Below are 21,197 nucleotides of genomic sequence, written 5' to 3' on the forward strand. Positions count from 1 at the left end.
AGATTAGGTTACTTCCGTCTAGGGCCGAGAGGTTCAACCAGCCCACCACCAGAGTCTTTAAAACACGGGATACCTGACTGTTGACTCAGGGGTGCGGCCTCTTTTCCCTTTCACCACAGGTGCAAACGCAAGGCCAAGTCCGGCCCTCCACCTTGTTTTATCCAGCCGGCACCTCGTTTCTACCTGGTGGCAGCACCAAGCTCCTTGCCCCTAGTTAAGGAGTAGTTACATTTACACAGTCCTGAAATTACATTCGGCCCTTTGAAGACAACTGCAGGCGGATGTGGCCCCTGGTGAAAATGAGTTTGACACCCCTGCCTTAAATTGTCAAATAAAAAAATGACATTAGCCAACACTTCAATAGCCGTTGGTGTAAATGAATCAAAATTACACGTATTTTTTGCATCAGATTGGCAAAATATATTTTTTGGTGAGCCTCGGAGTGTTAGTAATTAGTTTCCGTGTGCCGTGAGATGGGAAGGGTTGAAAGTACTGTGTACTCAGCTGTTACGAAGAATTATGTGCATCTGCACTTGTTGACCCAGAAGGATGTTTCCTGCACGGCTCTGCCTTCTCGTGCTTTCCTTTAGCTCGTCTTTACTGTCTCCCTCCTTCACCCTATTTCCTCTGGGGGCCAGCCCTGTCTCCCCCTGCCTGACACTGTCCTTCTGTGGCCCCTGGATTCTCACGCGATCCGTATCCACCTGGGGGTCAGCAGTGGCCATCAGTGTTAGGGTCACACTAAAAATTAAGTAGTCCTAAGGACGGGCGGTCCTAGAGAAAAGTGTGAAGCGTTCTTTCCTGGGGCTGGTTGGATCCTTCCATGTGCCCTTCTTCTGGATCAGGGTCCCTTCCCCCTGGTGAGGATGACGGGCCCCAGGGGACTGCCTGACCCCCCTCCAGGTCTTGTGGCAGGGGAGGCAGATGCCAAAGTGCAGATACGCGGGGCAGACGTAGAAGCATGGTGTCGTCATCCCCGGATTTGGCGGCATGGATGTCTACCAGGGCAGCCTGATGGGTGTGGTTGTGGTGAGGGGCAGTGGTGAAGTGGGGATGGTGTGGGACTGGGAATGGTGTGGGACCAGGGTGGTGCGAAGAGGGTGTCAGGTGGGTTTTGGGAGGGCAGTGTACTGTGGTCGCTCTGCTTGTCATTTTGAAAAGAAGTTCCTAACACTGTAAAAGGTCTTTCAACAAGCTGTGTCGTAGTTTTGGCCAATGAAAGTGTGTCTTCCAGTTTGTGGTTGTCTGGTAGAGTGTAACTGACACGGGGGACACCAGGTGCAGACAGGTCACGGGATGGTGATTTGTGAGGCTGGTGTGGTTGGACAACATTTGAGAATGACGAAAGCCTGGCAGGAGAGGGGACATATGCTGGGTAGGTAGCGGATTTATTTTCACTTCTCGGCAGTGGTCGTGGGGCTGGTGATCTGATACAGTGCGATTTTAGGAAGCCCGGCAGATGAAATAGCAGAGCTTGGTCAAAGGAGAGAGGCTGAAGGTAAGTAGATGAGTTAAAAGCTAAGTCACAGGTTGGCGTTGATATAAACCAGCAGTGCCCAGTCTCACTTTCCTCCCAGGCACATGGGACATGCCTTCTCCAGACCTTCAAACTCCTAAAGGGAGAAACGGCTAGACACGGTGACCTTCCCAGCACTGGCCCTCACCCTGCTGTCCTCATCCAGGAAAGCAAACTAGGAGGAGTGTGTAAAGGTGACAGTAACCTAAGCAGAGGCAACTTTGATTTAGATCTGATTTCGCTAATGTGTGTCATACAATAGACTACATTTGTTTTTGTAACTAAGTAGTAACTAAATTTCTCCTGTACTTCAGTGCAGAGGTGTTATGTTTCAAGTAAAATCTCACTTAATTTGTTCAGAAACTTTTCAGAGTAGGTCATTCATTGCCCCCGCTTTATAAACGAAGACCCTGGAGCACGGAAGGGCCACGCCACCTGCCCAAGGTGGCACTGCTGTGAGTGTGGACGCCGGCAGGCCAGCCCCTGGACGGAGCCTCTGCCCTTGCTCTGGGCCGGGGTGTCGGAGCGTCACAGAGACACGCAGACAGTGGAGGGCGAGGGCGGGAGCCGTGAGAGGAAAGCCGAATGCCTGGGAAACGATCTGTTACGAACGTGCTACGAGGGGAAAAATGGGAAGTTAGAAAACGTCCACAAATAACCGGAGCTCCCAGTAAATCAGGAGGAATGGGAGAGCTAGTGTGGCGGTAGATCTAAATAGATGTATGTGAGAACTTAATTAGTGTAATCAACATTTGGGGTGTAATTTAGGTATTTTCCTGTTAGCAAACAGCATCAGCATCTCCTTCATATCATATAACAGAAATAACACATCATTTAAAATCAAAAGTAAAAAGGCAACAGAACATTAGAGGAAAAAACTGAGGAAAATAGAAATGTAATCTGGGGAAGGTGGAATCTTCTCTCAGTAGAAGACAAGACTCCCAAGACGAGTTGCCTGGGAGAAAAGTGGCAACGCACAGAGGAAACCCGGTGGTCAGCACTACGTTGTTAGCAGGCCAGCTGTAAGTGCAAGTCAAAGCACTAGTGAAATCTCGTTCTTCCTCCATCACACTGGCAGAAGTGTAAATGGTTGCATCACACAGGGCTGGCAAGGAGCCCTGCAGCGGGCACGTTCGAACGCTGCTGCGGGGGCGTGGCGGTCCACAACCTTGCGGAAGATCGTTGCTGATGTCAGTTTCATAGTGCCCACGGGGCAGCTTGTATCCTTGGGAATGAATATCAAAACCTCAACTTTGGTTTAAATAGTATTACATGATTTTGATTAAAAAATTAAGCACTAGTTCTGCCTTCGGCAAAGGATGCTGCCACACAGGTAAATCTGCCGGGGTCTAGCAGTCATTTTTACGGAGCCTGGAAGGAACGTTTGGTCTCTTTTACAGCCTGGATGAGCCATCTTGACCACATTTTAAAATGACCAGTACGTCGTATGATGTGTTTGATTTCTTTTTAAACTACTTCAGATGTGTGATCTGACAATTAAAACTTAAGCACTAATAATAATTCCTAAAAATGTAACACTTTAAACAAACATGACGAACTCGAAGTTTTCTTAGTCTGACACTGTCATGGTCTAAACCGATTGCTCAGTCACCACCTTCGAATTGGGAGTTGTGGTGGTCAGTGTTGCATGTGTGAAAACACTGAAAATGTCCCCATTCCACCTAACCTCCTAAATATTAGTACTGTGGTTTCAGTGCAAGGAATCTGAGGGTTAAAAGCTCCATATATCCATCTCGGAAAGCCTGTCACCAGCCCGTTTAACTGACGCAGAGCGCCCACCAGGGAAGTGGTCATTGAGGCCACTCACCACCAAAGCTGGCGGGCCGTCTTCTGGGCAACCTGGCAGGCACACGGGGAGCCCATCCGATTGTGGTTGCTGTGTCCAGTGCCTTCTCGCACTCAGGAGCCGGCCCTGCGTGGTGTGGCTCCTGTGCCCGTGCTCAGAGATCTGCGAGCAGCATGCGAGCCGGTCCTTGGACTGAATTTTGAACCTCTGACTGTCAGATGCAAAATGTCTCCTTTTCCTCTTAAGTTCTGTGTTCTTTTTTCTTAAAAACTATCTAACTCTGTTAGACATTTTAAGATATCTGGCTGAGTTTTAGATATCACTTATGTTTTTGCCCCATGTATGGTCTCTCCTAGCAGTCTGGCAATATGCCAAATTTTAAAACCTATTTTTATATCCTCCTTTTGTAAATCTTACTAATAGTCGAATTGCTACATTTTTGTCCAGTCTTTTTTGTAGCGTTAATCATGACAAACAGTAGGCTGGAAAAACCTAACTACAGGGATGTTTTAGTAAATTGTTCTGATTTAACTTGGTTAATTCACATCTTAAAAGATAGATGAATAAAGTATTTTAAAACAACCAACACTTAATATTCATTTATTTATAACAAATACTCGAATGAATCAATCACTGAAACAGACAAAAACCCCTTTTCCATGGAGCTTACACAGAAGAAAACAGCAGTGACGAAGTAGTAGATTCGAATGTGATGGATGCTGTAAAAAAGGGGGGGAGGAGAGTTCGGAGCGCTGGCGGTCTCAGGGGAGTGTTTGCGGATCTTACTCGGGGACCTGTTGCTGAGAAGCGGCATTTAAGCAAAGACTTGGAGCTGAGGGAGGGAGTGAGTCTTGTGGCTCTTGGGAGGAAAGCCAGTGCAGGGGAGAAGGGTGGGTATCCGAGGGGGTAATCGGTGGTAGCAAGAATAGAAATCTCTTTTTAAAGAGTGTTGATACAAAGAGCAGAAAAATGAGGCAGTAGCTTGGAGGGAACACCCGGGTAGAGAGGATTCTTTTTCAATTTGGTGACACAGCATGTGATATAGATATAGTCCACCTTGAAGGACACGACACAATAAAGACGCGAGAGTAGGGACTGAGAGAAGCCTTGCTCAAGCACATGGTCACTAGCACGGAGAGGCCTGCCTGCCTGCCTGGCAGGCTCTGACGGATGTGTTGGCGGGGCCCAGTGGCCGCGCAGCGGGCCCTGTAGTTGCCCGCAAAGTGGGGATTCCCAGGCCTTGCAGCCTCAGCGAGGCCGAGTGGCGAGCTCGGCTGGGCTCGGCCGGGGACGCCGAGGATTGCAGGCGAGGCCTGGCAGGCCTGGAGCGCGGCCTGGTCTGGTGGGCTCTGGAGAGCGCGGCCTGGTGCGCAGGGTCTGGACGACCCGGCGTGGCCTGGCCTGGAGGGCGTGGCCTGGCCTGGCGGGTACGGGCGAGCGTGGCCTGGCGGGCCTGGCGCGCAGGGTCGGGAGGACCCGGCGAGGCCTGGGTGGTAGAGCGTGGCCTGGCCTGGCGGGTACGGGCGAGCGTGGCCTGGCGGGCCCCCTGGTGCGCAGGGTCTGGAGGACCTGGCGTGGCCTGGCTGGTAGGGCGTGGCCTGGTCTGGCGGGTCCCGGCGAGCGCGGCCTGGTCTGGCGGGCCCGGGCGAGCGCGACCTGGAGGGCCCGGCCTGGAGAGCTCTGTCTGGCGGACCCAGCGCGCGGTCTGGCGGACCCCGCGCGGTCTGGAGGACCCGGCCTGGAGACCGCCGTCTGGCGGAATTGCCATGGTCTGGCGGACCCTGCAAGCACGGTTGGGTCTGGCGGGCCCAGGCGAACGCGGCCTGGCCTGGCGGGCTCGGCCTGGAGACCGCGGTCTGGCGGGCTCGGTGCGCGCAGCCTGGGCTGGAGGACCCTGCCTGGAGAGCGAGGCCTGGAGGACCCGGCGTGGTCTAGTCTCGTGGGGCCCTGCCAATGAGGCCTGTTCTGATGAGACCGGGCGAGTTCTGCCTGGTCTGGCGGAGCGGACCTGGAGAGCGCGGTCTGGAGGACACGGCGAGGCCTGGTGGGCCCTGGAGAGCGCGGCCTGGCGGGCCCGGTACGCAGGGTCTGTAGGACCCGGCGCGGCCTGGCTTGTAGAGCTCGACCTGGTCTGGCTGACCCGGCCTGGAGAGCGCCGTCTGGTGGGCCGGGAGCTCGTGGCCTGGTTTGGAGCACTCGGCCTGGAGACCGCGGTCTGGAGGACCGGGCGCGCGCTGCGCGGCGCGCTCTGGAGGACCCGGCGCGATCTGGCGGGCCCGGCGAGCGCGGCCTGGTCTGGCGGGCCCAGCGGGCGCCGCCTGGTCTGGCGGACCCGGCCTGGAGAGTGCGGTCGGGTGGACCTGGGGCGCGCGGTCTGGCGAGCCTGGTGCGGTCCGGCGGGCCCAGCGCGCGGTCTGGCGGACCCAGCGCGCGGTCTGGCGGGCCCAGCGCGCGGTCTGGAGGACCCAGCGCGGTCGGGCGGACCCGGCCTGGAGATCGCGGTCTGGAGGACTCGGTGCGGCCGGGCGGGCCTGGGCGAGCGCGGCCTGGTCTGGCGGCCTCGGCCTGGAGACCGTGGTCTGGCCGGCCTGGCGTGCGCAGCCTGGTCTGCAGGACCCGACCTGGAGAGCGCGGCCTGGAGGACCCGGCGCGGTCTGGTCTGGTGGGGCCCCGCCAGTGCGGTCTGGTCTGGCGGACCCGGCCTGGAGAGCGTGGTCTGGCGGGCCCGGCGCGCGGTCTGGAGGACCCGGCGCGGTCTGGCGGGCCCGGCGAGCGCGGCCCAGCCCATTTGGCGCCGTCCTCGGGAGCTGGCCGTGGGCCTGGCGTGCTGGCCGCCGCCCCGCAGTCCTCGCCCGGCTCTGGTCCGGGGAGGATGGCCAGGCTGGCCGGTTGCCGCGGTTGTGTGCCGCGGTTGTGTGCCGCGGTTTGCAGCGGCCTCTCCCTGAGTGCCCTGGTAGGCAGCCGGTGTCGGCTGCCTGGCGGAGCGGGCAGAGGAGGAAGATGAGATGGACGGGCAGGCGCGATGCCGATGGGGCCTGATGCTGAGGGATGCCGGTGCCGCGCGCCGCGGCGGCAGAGCTTGGCCGGATCTCTCGGGGCCTGAGACCAGGGCCTTCTCCTTTCCTTTTCAGGGTGGACCCAGCAGTTATGAGGAGACCCCAGGAGCTCTGGGCACAGGGCCGGAACGGGCTGCGGTATGGGGGGATCGGAGGTGTGGGGGAGGGTCTTCAAGATGGGGGGGGCGGCTCCTCAGCGCCCTCTTGTGTCCACAGTGCGCAGCTTTCCACTGGTTCGCCCTCCCTGTCTCTTGGAGAGCGGGGGGGATGCGGGGGCACGCTGAAGCCCCGCCCCACCTCCGGCCCCCAGACACTCCCACTGTGGGCGGGGCCTCGGGCGCTGTCCACTGGCGCTGTCCTCGGTCCCGAAGCCTCGGCAGGATTTCTATGTCCTTTTAGCCGAAAAAACGATTTTCTAATGGATCTTGGGAGTTTCCGGCAGACCCTTGTGCGTAAGCAGGCAGGACAAAGAACGGCTGATCTATCTGCTTGATGACGTGGGGCAGCACTAAAACCCGTCACTACTTCTCCATTTGGCATCTTAATTTTCACCCCTCTCTTTTTTCTTTTTCTTTTTTAAAGCGATCTCAGCCTGAGTGTTAAATTGGTCCAGTTATGCTCCTGAGTTCATGATATGCACTCATCATTAATCTTTGGACTAACCTTTTTTTTTTGTTTTTAATCAGTTGTTTTGAATAACCACTGTGTGTTTCCCTTCTGCTTTCACTGGAAGTGACCGTTAGAACACGTCTACAGTCACTTCCAGTGAAAGGTTTTATCCCTTCCTTTCCTTCCCCCTGAACCCGTGGGTGTATGTATGTGATTGATGTTTTTAACTTTTTGGGGACTTGGGTGGTAACAATAGTATTAGGCTGCTGAAAATCAGCTCTGCTGTTACCTTTCACTGTGGTTCATTCCTTCGAACTCATACACAATATTGTGTGGATCTGCCAAAGTGAATTTACTCTTCCGTTGATGGGCATTTGGGTTGTTTCCAGATTATTGCTAGTGTGAAATACATGAGCTGTTCTTTCCCTTGTTTTCTGCTACATGTGTGCATGGTTTCCTCTTGTGTGTATGCCTGAGATTTGAATAGCTGGGTCATAGGGCCCATGAATATTCAATTTTAGGGCGTAATGCCATGCTGACTTAAGGTAGTGGTTGTACCAGTTTACACTTCCAACAGAAACACAGGAGAACTCTCAGGCTGTCTCTCCTCTAACATTTGGTATTTAATATTTGTCAACAGAATTGCTGTTAATTGGTATGCAATTCCTTGTTCAGCAGTGATGTTGAGCATGCCTTCGTATGTTTATCAACACATTTCCTTCTCTCTGATACGGCTTGTCCATTTCATATTCAGTAACCCACTCACATGACCTGTTCTGTCTAGAAGCTTTAGAATCTTCCCTTTGCCGTTGGTATTAAAATTCATCATACTTCGACTAGGTGTGAGTTCCTACAGAATTTTAAATCGCTCACCTTTTGTGTTCTCTATCAGAGGTCATCTATTGTCTTTTGTTTCCAAGAATTATAATTTTCTTTTCCTTCGTGTGTGAATACATGTATTCTTTGCCAGCTCTGTGTATCTCGCAGTTTATAACTTGTTTCTGTTTTCTTTAAGCTATTTTTTGATGAATATACACTTTTAAGTTTAGTAACTCAAATTTACCGATATTTTTGTAGTTAATGCTATTATTAAATATTTTTTTACACAAAGGCCAAAAGATAACTATTTTCTATTAAGAGTTTTAAAGTATGTTTTTTATGTTTAAATCTTTAATTCATTTAAAATTGATTTTTGTATATCAGTAGTAGGTAGTAATCTGATTTTATTTTTTTTCCGACATGGATTGCCGTTTTGTTTCCAGTTCCATTCATTGAACATCCTTCTTTGCCCACTGATCTGTTACTTGTGCCATACACGAACATTTGATTTGCACAAGGATCTTCTCTGTTCTCATCTCTTGGTCTCTATTCTAGTCCACTTGTCAGTTTATCTGTTCCTGTGCCAACTACCATCATGTTAATATTATATGGGTGTTTTATTCTGGATTATTGTATTATATTATTATAGTAATGTCACAGGCAGTGAGACATGATCATCCTACATGATCATCCATCCATCCTATAAAAAATTGATTTTATAAAACATATAATGGGAAGGCATTGAAGAACTTCAGTAGCTGAGTTATAGGTTCTAAATATGCTCATATATTGGGTTGGCCAAAAAGTTCATTTGGTTTTTCCGTAAGATGGTTCTAGTAGTGCTCAGTTGTCTTTAGCTTTATATGAAACAGTTTTGTTAGATTGTATTGTGACAGCTGTCATATCAGCATGTGTTAAAAAAAACTTACCAAAATTGGGGGATTTTTGTGCAGCCATTTTCATACTGAAGATGGAAGAAAACATGCAAAATTTTTGGCATATGAGGCTTCATTATTTCAGGAAAGGTAAAAATGCAGAAAAAGATTTGTGCATGTATGGAGAAGGTGCGGTGACTGAAGGTGCGATGTTGAAAGTGGTTTGTGAAGATTTGTGCTGGAGACTTCTCATTGGACGAAGCTCCACAGTGGGTAGACCAGTTGAAGTTGATAGTGATCAAATTGAGACATTAATTGAGAACAGTCAACATTATACCATGTGGGAGATAGCTGACATATTCAAAATATCCAAATCAGTAAAGCTACTGGTGAAAAATGAAAAAAATACGTCTTTTATTTTACAGAAAAAAACCACACAAACTTTTTGGCCAACCTAGTATCTTTGGTGATCACACTAATGCAAGATGGATGGAGTGGGGGGTGTTGAGGGATGAGACAGGAATGGAGTTAAGGGGACCACCTAAGCGAGGACCAGAGTGCAGGGCTGAAGTAATAGTGGTCACCATAGTAACAGACACAGAGAGATGTGGATGGATTTGAAATGGAGGTTGAAATAATAGAACTTTGAGTTGTATTCAGTGTGGCATATGAAAGCTAGGACTCAGTGTATTGTGTTTGGGGCTTGAAAAGCTGGGTGGGTGGGATCCCATTCCTGAGATGCAGAATTCTTGGGAAAGAATAATTTGTAAGTTTATAAGCTTTCGGTTGAATTATAGCACCACATTTAATTTGTTTGTGCTGGAAAATAGCTTTATGGTTATGAATATTTTACAGCTTGTTCACGTACTTTCCTTTCCAAATAGGTGACTCCCTTTTGAAAAGTGCAACCAGAACTCTTCTGGAATTCAACACAACAGTGGACTGTGATTCGAAGCCAAGCCCAAAGCACAAAATTCAGAGTAGCATCACCTTCCTGTGCGGGAAAACCCTGGTGAGTCCGCAGTCACTCTGTAATACTCCCTTTGCTGAAACGTTTGCCCCTCGGGAGGTCCAGCGACAGCGTATTCCAGAAAGACTAAGTGAAAAAAATTGAAAACACAAGCAGACAAACAAAGGCCCCAACCAAATCACCATCACCATTAAGAACCAGTGAGTAAGAAATCTTAAGTCTGAAGTTACCACTTTTAAGTGAAACTTGATCCACATCCTGTATAAAACTATCAATCAAAGTGAGTAATGTGTTTAAACTCAAAGCACTGTTTAATGTTTATTGCAGGCATAACTTTACTTTCTAAAATCCCTTCTCCCAGCATTTTAGTATGACAGTTTTTAGGGCAGTGTATTTATTGTTTAAAAAATATTTTTCTTTCCTCACTTACATGAAATTGGAGAGATGGCGATCGACTGGGGACGCCAGTTTTCAGTCAGTGTGACGTGGCGCAGTGGTGCGCTGCCAGCCTTTTTAAATCATGCAGGACCTCGGTATTGAGTCAGGGGCACTGACCCTTGTCAAATGAAAAAATAACAGCCAACCCAACAATAGCCTTCTGGTGTGAGTGAATCAAAGTTACACCTATTTTAGGGGGTCAGATTAGCAAAAAATACATGTGTTGGTGTGCCGCAGAATTTTAGTGATTAGTTTCTGTGTGCCGGGAGATGGGAAAGGTTGAAAGCTGCTGGTCTGGGAGAAGAGTTTGCTGGTGGGTAATGGGGCTCCCAACCTTTTGGGGTACTGCTGTGTTGAAAGGGGGCATAATGGTTGAAAGTGTGATTTGTTCTTGCTGTCTGCATAGTGCATGTGACTTCTAAATTTTAATCTTTAGTATCTAGGAAGGATGTGCAGTAACGAATGGCTAGCTTTTATGAGAAGCAGTTGTTGTCCACAGAGCCTGTGAATGTTGTCTGATCAGAGTAAGAACCCAAGTATTTAGAAAACCAGGGTGAGTGAAACTCTCGTGGCCTCCAGGTTGCTGTAGCACACTGTTGTAGAATTTGCCGAGGCTCGTTGGGCCCTCGGGCCCTCAGTGTCTCACCTCAGGAACCTGGCAGGTCGTGGTTTGGACCAGCCTGTCATTTGCACTGTACCATCCATGTTGAAACCTTGGGGAAGAATTTGTTGGCAGTGCTATGAAACACGGAAGTGTATATATTAGGGAATAAGCTAGATGCTGTTTTAATTTTAACCGATCTCCTTCAGGAATTCTGTGTTTGCCATAAACGGACCAGAATCGGGAAGAACTCCGGATTGGCACATGGGAGCCTGAATTCAGGAACCGCCCAGCCAAGCTGTGCTTCAGTTTGGAGTCAGCCCTGGCTGCGGCGTGGGGTGGGGGAGGGGCACCCGCAGCCAGGCTGGTGTAGGAACCCGGTCGGGCTTGGGTGGGCCTCCTCCCTCGCTTACAGGAAGTGTGAGGTCACATTTTCTGGCTTTGATTTTGTTGGCATTTGCTTCAGAGAACATTTGGCGCTGGAGAGGATGGGGACTCGGAGGATTACTTCCCATGAGTTCACTGTGCTTGCATAGCTGGGCCAGTAGGACAGTTTGGGCCCCATCATTCCAAAATTCCAGAGTGATTTCGAGAAGCTTTTGTTTCAGAATTTTTGGGTTTGGGAACTTCATGATGACTTTGTCGAACTAAACGGTTGCGTTCTCCTAGCCACCCCCTTGTTGCTACTTTTAAAATTTTCATCTACTGTTTTGAACTTAAAAAAGGGAAAGTTGACAATATGCAGTACGGTAACTTTGAACTTGTTTTTAATAGGGAACTCCCGAATTCGTGACTGCAGCAGACTGCGTGCACTACTTTGAGTGGAGGACCACTGCAGCCTGCAAGAAAGATGTGTTTAAAGCTAATAAAGAGGTAATGAGGGCACTTCCAGGTTACATGCTTGTGCAGTACATCCTGGGACCCCGAAGGCTTGAAATATTGGGGTGGAAACCTTGTTTGGTGTTCAAGCTCCATTCGAGCAGAGATGTCATAGGATTGAATTGTTAAAATTGTTCTGTGTGGCTGTTATTTTCAGACAGGGCATTTGAAATAGTGCAGGGTGTGATTGAAATAGAACGGCCCACCCACCGAAGGCAAGTTACTTCTTGGTCCTGTGCAGCCCAGCAACTGAGTGACATGGTGGAACGGGGGGTCCAGTGTGCTCCCTCTGCCTACCGGTGCCGTCTCCACACTTCAGGGGGGCTTCTGGACAGTGGTCCAGGCTGGGTGGCTCGAGCCCGCTGTTTTTTTGCCAGCTCTCCTCAGAGACTAGACAACTATTACCGCTCCTTCCGTTCTTTCTGTGGTGTGCGGTCAAGTCATTCTCAGTGACCCATGAAGTACCCTGGTCCTGGGCTGGAGCTCCCCAGGCTGGCTCTGCTGCGGGCTCCCCTGGCGCCGGAGGAGAGCGGTCGGCAACCCCCGCTCCGACTCTCCCCTGACACCGCCGGGGCCTCCCGCCTGCTTTCCTGTGCTCGCACGGACGGCAGTGTCTGTGGGTTATTACTCTCTTTTTTCACTGTTAGTTTTCTGTTCTGGAGGATCAAGTTCAAAGTCTCAGGAGCTAGGAACTGAGTCATTTCCACAGATAGTCTGCTACAGTGTCATTTAGGAAAGGCAAAAAGAGATCTATTAGTTTTTAAAAAGTGAAACTGGAGGAAATGATGCATAACAAAGGGTTACAGGGTTTTCACATCCGGCAAACCTGTAAGGGACGCGACAGGCCGCCGTGCGAGGAGGGGAGGCAGGGCGCCGTGTCCAGCAGGGAATGTGAGGAATGCTCTGCACACCGAGTCGACCCTGTGAGAAGTAAGGCCACAAGGAATGGCCCGATCTTTAGGGGATAGATGGTGTGAAATTTAAACTTTATGTTTTCACTGAAGGCTGAACTGCCGACATCCAGTTAGTGGTGGGAAAAGCTGCTCAGAGCTGCAGGGTTGGCCTGCTGCCCCTCTGGGGGGCCTCAGTCCTCTCGGGTGTCCGTTGCTCTCCTCCCTCTCGGGTGGCCCCAGCGCTCCAGCCTGACAGCGCTGCCCCTGTTCCTGCTTCAGTGGAGTGTCCCCCTCCCTTGCTTTGCCGAGTTGACAGTTGCCTCTCCCCTGGCCTCAGGAAAAACAGCTTTCCAAATTAAAGAAAGGAAGAAATAGCTGTTTTTTTGTGTGTGTGTGTCTGTGTGTGTTTTCTTACTTCATGTTGTAGGTCATGAGTCACAAATGACAGGCCCCCCCCCCCCCCCGCCCCGTGGGCCAGATCCTGCCCGGGTATGTTTGCACAGCCTGAAAACTAGGCACAGTCTTTACATTTTTATAGGGTTGTAAATAGACGAAGAAGAATATACAGCAGAGACCGACGTGACTTACAAAGCCTAAAATATTTACTCCGTGGCCCCTTTTAGGAGAAGTGTGCCCTGTGCTAAATTGGTCTTTTGGGGCGGAGGGGGATGGTAGAGCTATGTTTTTTCTCTAAACAGGGACATTTAATATTCCTTAGATGCCTATCTAATGGTGCACGAGAAATGTCGCGGCTCGTTCTCTGGGTCTGGCTGGCAGCTGGGGCTTTTCCCTTCAGTTTCCGTCGTGTGTGGGGCTGAGTGGTACGCATTCCGCATTCCGTGGTGTTTGGAAAGGCTTCTTGCCACCTGGAGCCCATGGACCAAAGGTGTGGAGGGCGTGTCCCTGCTCACGGGCTGGGGAGCTTCCTGCCTTGGGGGCTGGTGCACGGGACGGGTAAAGAGCGTGTGGCTGCGAGAATGGCCTTGCTCTCACGGCTAGCGGATCTTAATAAAACACACTCGCTTCCCTCTGTCTTCGGCAGGATTTGATTGCCCTTCGCAGGCTAGGGCGTAACTTCAGAAATCGGGTTCAGCGTTTCATGTACTTGTAGAGCAGTGTTTCTTTTAAATGCAACCCAGACTTGGTTTAGGGTTGGTGTCCTCGTGATTTCCACACCTTGTTTCTTTTGTCTCCTCGGTTTGTATGTTGGTGTTGCTTTGTCAGCTCTGGGACGCTTTGATGGGCAGAAGTCAGAACTGCCACTCTGAGGCCCATTCAGGGGGTTCTTGAAGGGTTTTTTAGACCATTTCTTTAATGCGTCATGGACGTATGCACCCCCTCCCATAGCACTCTTGGAAACACAGGGAAGTCAGAACGTCCCCGAGTTACATAAATACGACTAACATGCAGCATTCACAAGGCCGACTCAGTGCGTGGAGTGTGCAGCTGGCAGCCAGCCCCACCCAGCCGCCGCGTTCCTGCTCATGAACGTCCCCACTGCTCTGCTCCGAGGAGCAGGAAGTGGGAGGACTTCCCCCAGGAGCCTGGGCTGCTTTCCGACGCGCTCTCCAGTTCTGTGGGCGCAGTGCTGGGTGTGTCTGTAATTCCTTCCTGGACTGGGGAGCGGGCCAGAGGTAGCTGGCGGCCTTGAGCGGGGGTCTGAGCACCATGCTTACTGGAATCCCCCGAGCCTCGTGTGGACTTGAGCTCGTTCAGAACTGCGCATTCTTTCAAACGTGGCCCCATTTTTTTTCCCTCCAGCCGCGGGCCAGCTCTCCCTTTCCGTTTTAGGCTTTCATTTTGTAGCTGGAGAGGTAGCTTGTCTCTTAAGTCTAACCTCTCAGCTCGAACCGCTCTTGAGTTTGTGTTTCTGTGTTACCTTCCGGGGAATGATAAGCTTTCAATTCACGGTGTTACCCACACTGGTTTCTGCTGCCGGGACCCAGGCACGGTCTGCAGAGTGCCTTTATTTTCGCTTAGATGCCTTCTTTAAAGCATTATGGGGGCGCCTTTTCTGGGGGGTGGAGCCCGAGGCTTGGCCTTCAGCTCTCAGACCTCACTGGCCCCGTCCGTCGCCCCTCCCAGGACCGGATATGCCAGCTGTCCCAGTCTTAGGCAGGATCTCTGATCAGCATTGCAGGCCATGGCAGACTTTGAGGCTCTGGTCGCATTGCAGTCACTTGTCCCTGAAACTCTGCAGAGATGGCATGCTGTTGGCTTCCTCCATTAGCTCTCCATGAAAGCTCGGAAAACAGTCTGGGGAGGAGGTTAGTGGGTCAGAGTGTTCCTGCAGGTTCTGGGGCATCTTTCTAAAGAAAAATTGAAAGCTAAATGGTAAGCAGTTAACCTTTGTAAATGGACCTGTGTGTGAATAGCTTCAATCAAAAAGACAAAATTTTAGGAAAATGATAAAAGAAACTACTTTGAAATGATTGCAGAGACTATGAATTTTTAGCGTATTTTTTTGCACAGGCGACTAAAATGAGGTCAGTGAGTTATTTTGGGAATCAGACTTATAGGGGTGTCTCCAATAAAGACACGGCATTGGAGGTGGTCTCTGGGTGCCGAGGGCCTTTTTCGGTCTTGGATGCCCCGGTGGGCTTGGTCACTTTGCCTTCAGAAATAGGTGGAACTGTTAAAGCACGGGATCTTGCCAACTCTCATAGGTTCCCTGGCATTTTAAGAATTAGGGGCTGTTAGTTCCTAGAGACGAGAGAGTGGCCACAAATGAATCTAGGGAGGGTGGAGGAAATAGATGTCCGGAGGAGGACTGTGCCTTCCTGTATCACCAAACAGATGGTAGGCTGCGGGCACTGTCCTAAGCCTTGCCTCCGACAACATCCCAGTCCTCAGGGAGTTCGTGCCTCTGGAGAGGGTGCACAAGCCAACACAGTGCTGGGAGGGAAAAGAAGGTGGGCGGGCACGGGAGGTAGAGAGCGTGCTGCGTCCGATCAGGGTGTCAGGGAAGGCCTCCCTGAGCAGTGGTGGTTTGTCCGAGACCTGAACTCGGTTTAGAGAGAGCCGTGTGGTGACCTGGGAAGTGCGTTCCAGGGAGAGGGAGGGTGGCATTCCCTGGGCGGAGCTGCGGGCGTCTGGAGGCCAGGAGGCAGCTGTGTGCGGTGGTCCGTGAGGCAGGAGGGGACCTTGATCTCAGCATGGGTTCAGGCAGAGAGCGATGCAACCAACGTAATTTCAGAAGGACCAATCGGGTGGTCGTGGGGACCTGGGCTGCAGGGTAGGGAGGGGGCTTGTCTTTGGAAGCAGGGACTGATTAAAAGTGACCATTACAGGCCAGAAGTTATGGCGGTTTGGATAGAGGAGTGATGAAATGACCCTAGGAGTGGACACTCGTGTTATATGATGTCCGTTGCAGGCTTTGCTGAGCCACTAGTCCCAAGAAGGGGTTGAAGACTGACTTTGCTCTCCTCCCTCCTAGGTGCCGTGCTATGCCTTTGATGGAGAGTTCAAGAAGCATGACTTAAACCCACTGATCAAGACCAGCGGTGCCTACTTGGTAGATGACTCGGACCCAGAGTCTTCCCTGTTCATCAACGTTTGCAGAGACATAGGTCTGAGTCTCAGGGGGCCTGCACCTGGGTGTGGGGTGGTGGAGGGTTTCTCAGGAGGCTTCCACGTCTTTTCCCTTCCACCTGTGTTGCCCTCCTCACCTACGTGGGTAGCCACGTCACTGTGAGGCCCTCTGAGAAAGCTTTTGTCCCAACAGGTGTTCTCAGTGCCCAACCCACCTCTTGGCCCCGAGGAAATTCTAAGTCCATTGCAAAGTCCCTCCAAACTATTGGTCCATGCAGTGTGTTCTCTCTGCCAGACACTTTGGGGTTCAAGATTCTCAAGTACCTCATACTTCCAGTAAGATGGGGGAGAGTGGATTGATTTGGTGTGCAGGCTGCTGCGGACACTGGAGCGGAAAGGCGTCGGAGTTCCCAGGAGGCTGGGGGAGCTCAGGTGTCTCCCAGGCGTCTCCTGGGCTCTGTGTCCTGAGTCCCGTGGCTTTGAGCTGCAGGCTGGGGACCAGGGGGAGAGTGTGGCACAGAGCCCTTTGGGTACTTGGTTGTGACATGTATTTTTTCCTGGGATGACATCATGCCTGGGCTTCTCTGGAGGTGCCAGCACTCGAGTGGGAAGCTTGGAGGTGTATGCTAAATTCCTGTACATGGCCTTCACCTGGAAGGGCCGGGAGAAGTCTCAGTGAGACCCCCCCGCCTGTCTGCCTGGGCTCGTAGAAAGGAGCCAGCTTGCCATTCCTCAGGGGGCTGCATGCGGTCAGCCCTGCACACATGTCGGGCTACACCTGCTGTGTCTGCTGGCAAAGAGGGCGCCACAAGCAAACTTTGCTTGTAGTGAACTAAGAAATCATTGTTTTCTGGTTTCCTTGCATTCTTATTTCTCACACAGTTCATAGGACTTTGGCCTTAGAAAAGTTTGGGGAAAATGGTAAAAAATAAAGTCATTATGTGAGGGTATTGCTGGGTAGTGGGTACATGCATATTTGTGTACAATTATTCTTTAAACTGTACATATACAGTGTGTACCACTTGGCTTATTATTTCCAGATAGTTCTAAAAAGTGGTGCTTCCACACATGTGGTTCCCGAGGAGTGACCAGAGACCATCTTAGATTTCGTGAGTCAGGGTCTCCAAGGACAAGCTTGTATTATTTTTTTAGAAAAGCGTAGATAGACAAAGTCTCTGTCTTCAGTGAGTCTGTAACTCAAGTTCGATGATAAAGTTGAAGAGGCGTGTAGATTATTGAATTCTGAAATAAGTCAGTATTTTAGTTTAGAAAACATTTGGATTCCTGTTTTTTTAAAATCATTTTGAGGATTATTTGGCTTCACTGGATGTATTCTTACAGAGTCATTTTTTTCCGGTTTACTGGCCATTGGAGTTGAATTTTCAGGGACTTGGACTCATACTGGACACACCCCAGCCTTTGCCGGGACACTCCGCGGGCGCAGGAAACTGCTCCGAGCCTCAGCCTGGGTTCGAAAGCAACCCTCCCAGCCCCATGGACGGTGACGACTTTTCTGCCGTCTAGCTGAGCACACAGGGGGCGGTGCTGGCCTCGCTTTGAATCCTGAGTGGATTCATCAATCCTGATGAAAGGGTCTCTCTTTCGTCCTCTGGTGGCTCCTCACAGCAAACCAGAGAAGACACAGTGCGCAGCCCCCCCCCTTAGATGCTAAGGCTTTTAATTACGGCCCACGTCTGGTGACGTTGACTCATGCATTCTGAACCCCTGGGAAGTGCTGGGCACTCGCTTAGGCACCAAGTCACCTGACCAAGGGGAGTGCCTGCTCTTCTCCAGCTTGTGGTCCCATGGAAGATGCATACATGAGGGAACCTGGGACGGGTAAGGTGTCAGGTGCGGTAGATGACGATCCAAGTAGCGTGGCGTGCGGGGTGCAGTGGGGGAATCGCGGCTTGGCGGCCAGCAGTCTGTGTCCACAGTCTGAGCATTGTTTCAGGCACATCTAGTATGTGCTTTTCCTTATCCCCGCCCCACCCCCGACCCGTGAGGTGGCGTGTGGTTAGACCCCAGTTGTGGTGGGAGTCATTGGTGGGTCTGAGGTTTGAACCCAGAGCCATTTGTGGTTCTGTCTCGAACCTCCTCACCTTTACACAAATCCATGCAGTGCCCGTGTTTTCTAGTCTGTGTGTAGATTGGAAGGGGATGATGTGGAGTTAGTATGTCTCTAGGAGAAGGTGGGGACATTCCTTAACTTCAGTGAACATAATAACCCCTGTTTATATAGGGTGCCTCTCAGGTACCAGGTGCAGCACGGGCGCCTCGCATTCCTTCTCCCCACCCCCCTTCAGGTAGGGGTGCTTCACTCGTTTCATGACATTCAGACAGGTCACTGGCTGTCCAAAGTCTCAGAATGGAATGTGGCCCTACCTCTTTTTCCTCTCGGAACTTCAACCTTATGTTACTTATGGGGACTCTGAAAAATTCGATCATTTTCTTAAAGGGACCCTGGGCCTAAAATTACGGGTGATTATCACTTGTGATGCGTGATCAATGAAAGACCTGTGTAATGTCTTACAGGCTCGCTGCGGGACTCCAGTCCGCAGCTGCGTGCCTGCCCTGTGGGCACTGCTGCCTGCCTGGTGCGTGGGGGCCAGGCTTTCGACGTCGGCCGGCCCAAGGAGGGCCTGAAGTTGGTGAACAAGGACAGGTCAGTGTGCGGCCGGTGTTCTCGTCATCCTCAGCAGGCTTCCTGGGGTGTTGCTTGTGTAAGGATGCCGCCCCCCCCTGCCCCCCCGCCCCCTGCTCGCAGAGTCCCTAGTCATCGCTGTGAGTCGCCTCGGCTGGCGCGTTGACTTGCAAATCACTTGTCTCTCAAAGCCGTAAGAATGTGTATCAGGACCCAGCCACACGTGTATTGCCTCATATGACAGCCCCCTGAAGGTGTGTCCTGGCACGCTGGCCCAGGCAGGCCGCTTGTGTTTATCTATTGTTTATAGACAGCATCCTGAGGGCGAGAGGCAATTCCCTGGCTTCCTTCCAGGGCATGGGGCCGTGGCCCCCAGGTTTGGGGGCAGGGCGCCTGGTTCCTCACACAGATGCTCTTCTCCTGCCGTGGTGCCTGACTTGGCAGGGAGCCGAGTTTCCCATGGTCCACATGTGAGCGTGGCCTGAACCGAATGTCTCCACTGTCTCCCGGTGGAAGGGCCTGTGATGGCTGCCTCACGGGTGCTCTGGTCCAGCACCAGTGGCAGGTCAGTGCTGCAGCCGTACATCATCCCTGGAAGACACGGGAGCACACCTGGAACTTAAAATGCTGGGAGGCCTCCGTGTGTGTGTCTGTGCCAGTTCGCAGGGGGTGCCGTTAACAGGCCCGCAGATAGGGTGGCCGCAGCAGCGGGCAGCGATTTGCCCTCCGTTCTGGAGGTCAGCATCCGAGCTGTCGTCTGGGCTGTCGTCTGGGCTGGTTCCTCCTGAGGCCGAGGCCCTTGGCCTGTCGGTGGCCGGCTTCTCCCCGTGTCCTCGTGTGTGCTCCTTGTGCCCCAGTCTCTTACTCTTACAAGGACACCAGCCACATCTGATTAGGGCCTACCTACCTGGTGACCTTCCCTTTATTACTTAGTCGTGTCTTTGGAGGCTTCGTCACCGAACTCTGTCATGTGCCGAGGTGCTGGGGTTAGGGCTTCAACATGGATTTGGAGGTGGGGCAGGAGACATAATCCAGCCCATAACATGGTCCTAAGTGACGGATGGGTGATTTTTCACACCGGGAGGACTTTGTAAAATGTGGGCGTTGATGAAAGCCGAGCTTGTTCTCAGAGGAGAGGCAGGCTGCGTGTGCTCGGCCGTGGTGAGGCAGCCTCTTAGGGCCCCGGCCCGGCCTGGCCCGAGGGGAGCTCCTCTTGCTGCTCACACGCCTGCTCCGAGGCCCTCAGGTTGACCAGAGACTGTTGGCTCGTGCTCAGAAGTCGCTGTTCGGAGAGGAAGTGGCCCTGCAGCCTGTGACCTGCTCCTCAGCTGTGTTTGTGTTGTGTTGTGAGAGTATTTGTAGTATTTTCTTTGTTTTATTCAAACAGCTTTTCTTAGCATTTACATTTACACATTGATGGTTCTATTTATTATTTTAGAGAAAATAGCACTTACTGAAGTTTACTTTTAAATGGTTACTTTTTTCGAATGGAAGTGAATTGAAGTTGTACTGTGCGGTGGCTTCTTTTACATTTTAAACTTCCTTCTGCTCCCATTCACGTCCCCACGTGAATGCCCAGGGCACCAGATGCATTTGAATGCCATCGATACTTTTGTAACACTCTGTTCTCTCCACATGGCATCCAGGCTTGTCCTGACTTACGTGAAAGAAGAGGCGGGGAAGCCAGACTTCTGCGAGGGTCACAGTCCGGCAGTGACTGTTACATTTGTCTGCCCGTCAGAGCGCCGAGAGGTGAGTGGCGTGGCTTCCGTTGCTCCCCTGCTGCGCATGGAGCCTGCGAGCATGAGCTGGGGCTGGGGTGGGGTCCTGGGCCGGGTGCGAGCTGCGTGGGCTCAGGCACCGGCTGCATGGGCGGCTCCTGGAGAACAGCTTGCTCTTGGCTGTGCCTCAGCCCCTTGGAGGGGCCTCTGGAAGTCAGTGTAGGCTGGGGCTTTGCTCTGGGGTCGTGGGAGATGACTCCAGGTGGCTCACGGACAGATTTTCAGAGTGTCCATAATTCATGCTGGTTTGGACAGTGGTTGGAAAGCCCTCCACACTACCCCAAACCCCGATATCACGACTGTTGTTTGAGGAGGAAGCCAGGTAAAAGTAGCTGACGTGCTTACAGAAACACCATGAAGAAATGTGGCAGACAGATGGGGGTCCTGGTGGAGGAGGACCAAGGCCAGAGGCAGGCTCCAGGGGAGGCAGCGCGACTGCCCCGTCCCCTGGCCGTTGACACAGTTGGACACAGCTGCAAACCCCTTGAGGGTAGAGGCGGCTGGGCTGTGCTTGGCCAGGGCCCAGGGGTGTTACACACGGTGGTGGTTAAGTGGCGGAGCAGACGTGGGTGCCAGTGGCAGGGAGACATCCCCAGAGAGCAAGGGTAGGGCTTTCCTCTAGTTGACGTCTCCTCTCCTGATAGAAGGACCTAGGAATGGAATCCTTTTGCTGGTGAGCCATACTGCCCCTCCCCCGGAACACATGTGGCATTTGCTCTGGTTTTGGGCTGGCCCCTGGCCTGTTTTGTGTGCTGGGTCATGGGACAGACATTTAGTC

General features: G+C 51.9%; 1 protein-coding gene across 1 annotated transcript in view; it reads left to right on the plus strand.

Moving 5' to 3' along the window:
- Positions 1-21,197, plus strand: part of IGF2R (insulin like growth factor 2 receptor) — a 96,362-nt gene that overhangs the window by 18,725 nt on the left and 56,440 nt on the right. Inside the window, exons 3-7 of the mRNA XM_037058767.1 lie at positions 9,567-9,694; positions 11,466-11,564; positions 15,900-16,032; positions 18,530-18,659; positions 20,285-20,390. Coding sequence (XP_036914662.1) covers positions 9,567-9,694; positions 11,466-11,564; positions 15,900-16,032; positions 18,530-18,659; positions 20,285-20,390 — 596 coding nt within the window. The remainder of the gene's footprint in view (positions 1-9,566; positions 9,695-11,465; positions 11,565-15,899; positions 16,033-18,529; positions 18,660-20,284; positions 20,391-21,197) is intronic.

The sequence above is a fragment of the Sturnira hondurensis genome, unplaced genomic scaffold (assembly GCF_014824575.4).
Source record: "Sturnira hondurensis isolate 20B ecotype Veracruz unplaced genomic scaffold, ASM1482457v3 Scaffold0000167, whole genome shotgun sequence".
NCBI classification, from domain to species: Eukaryota; Metazoa; Chordata; class Mammalia; order Chiroptera; family Phyllostomidae; genus Sturnira; species Sturnira hondurensis.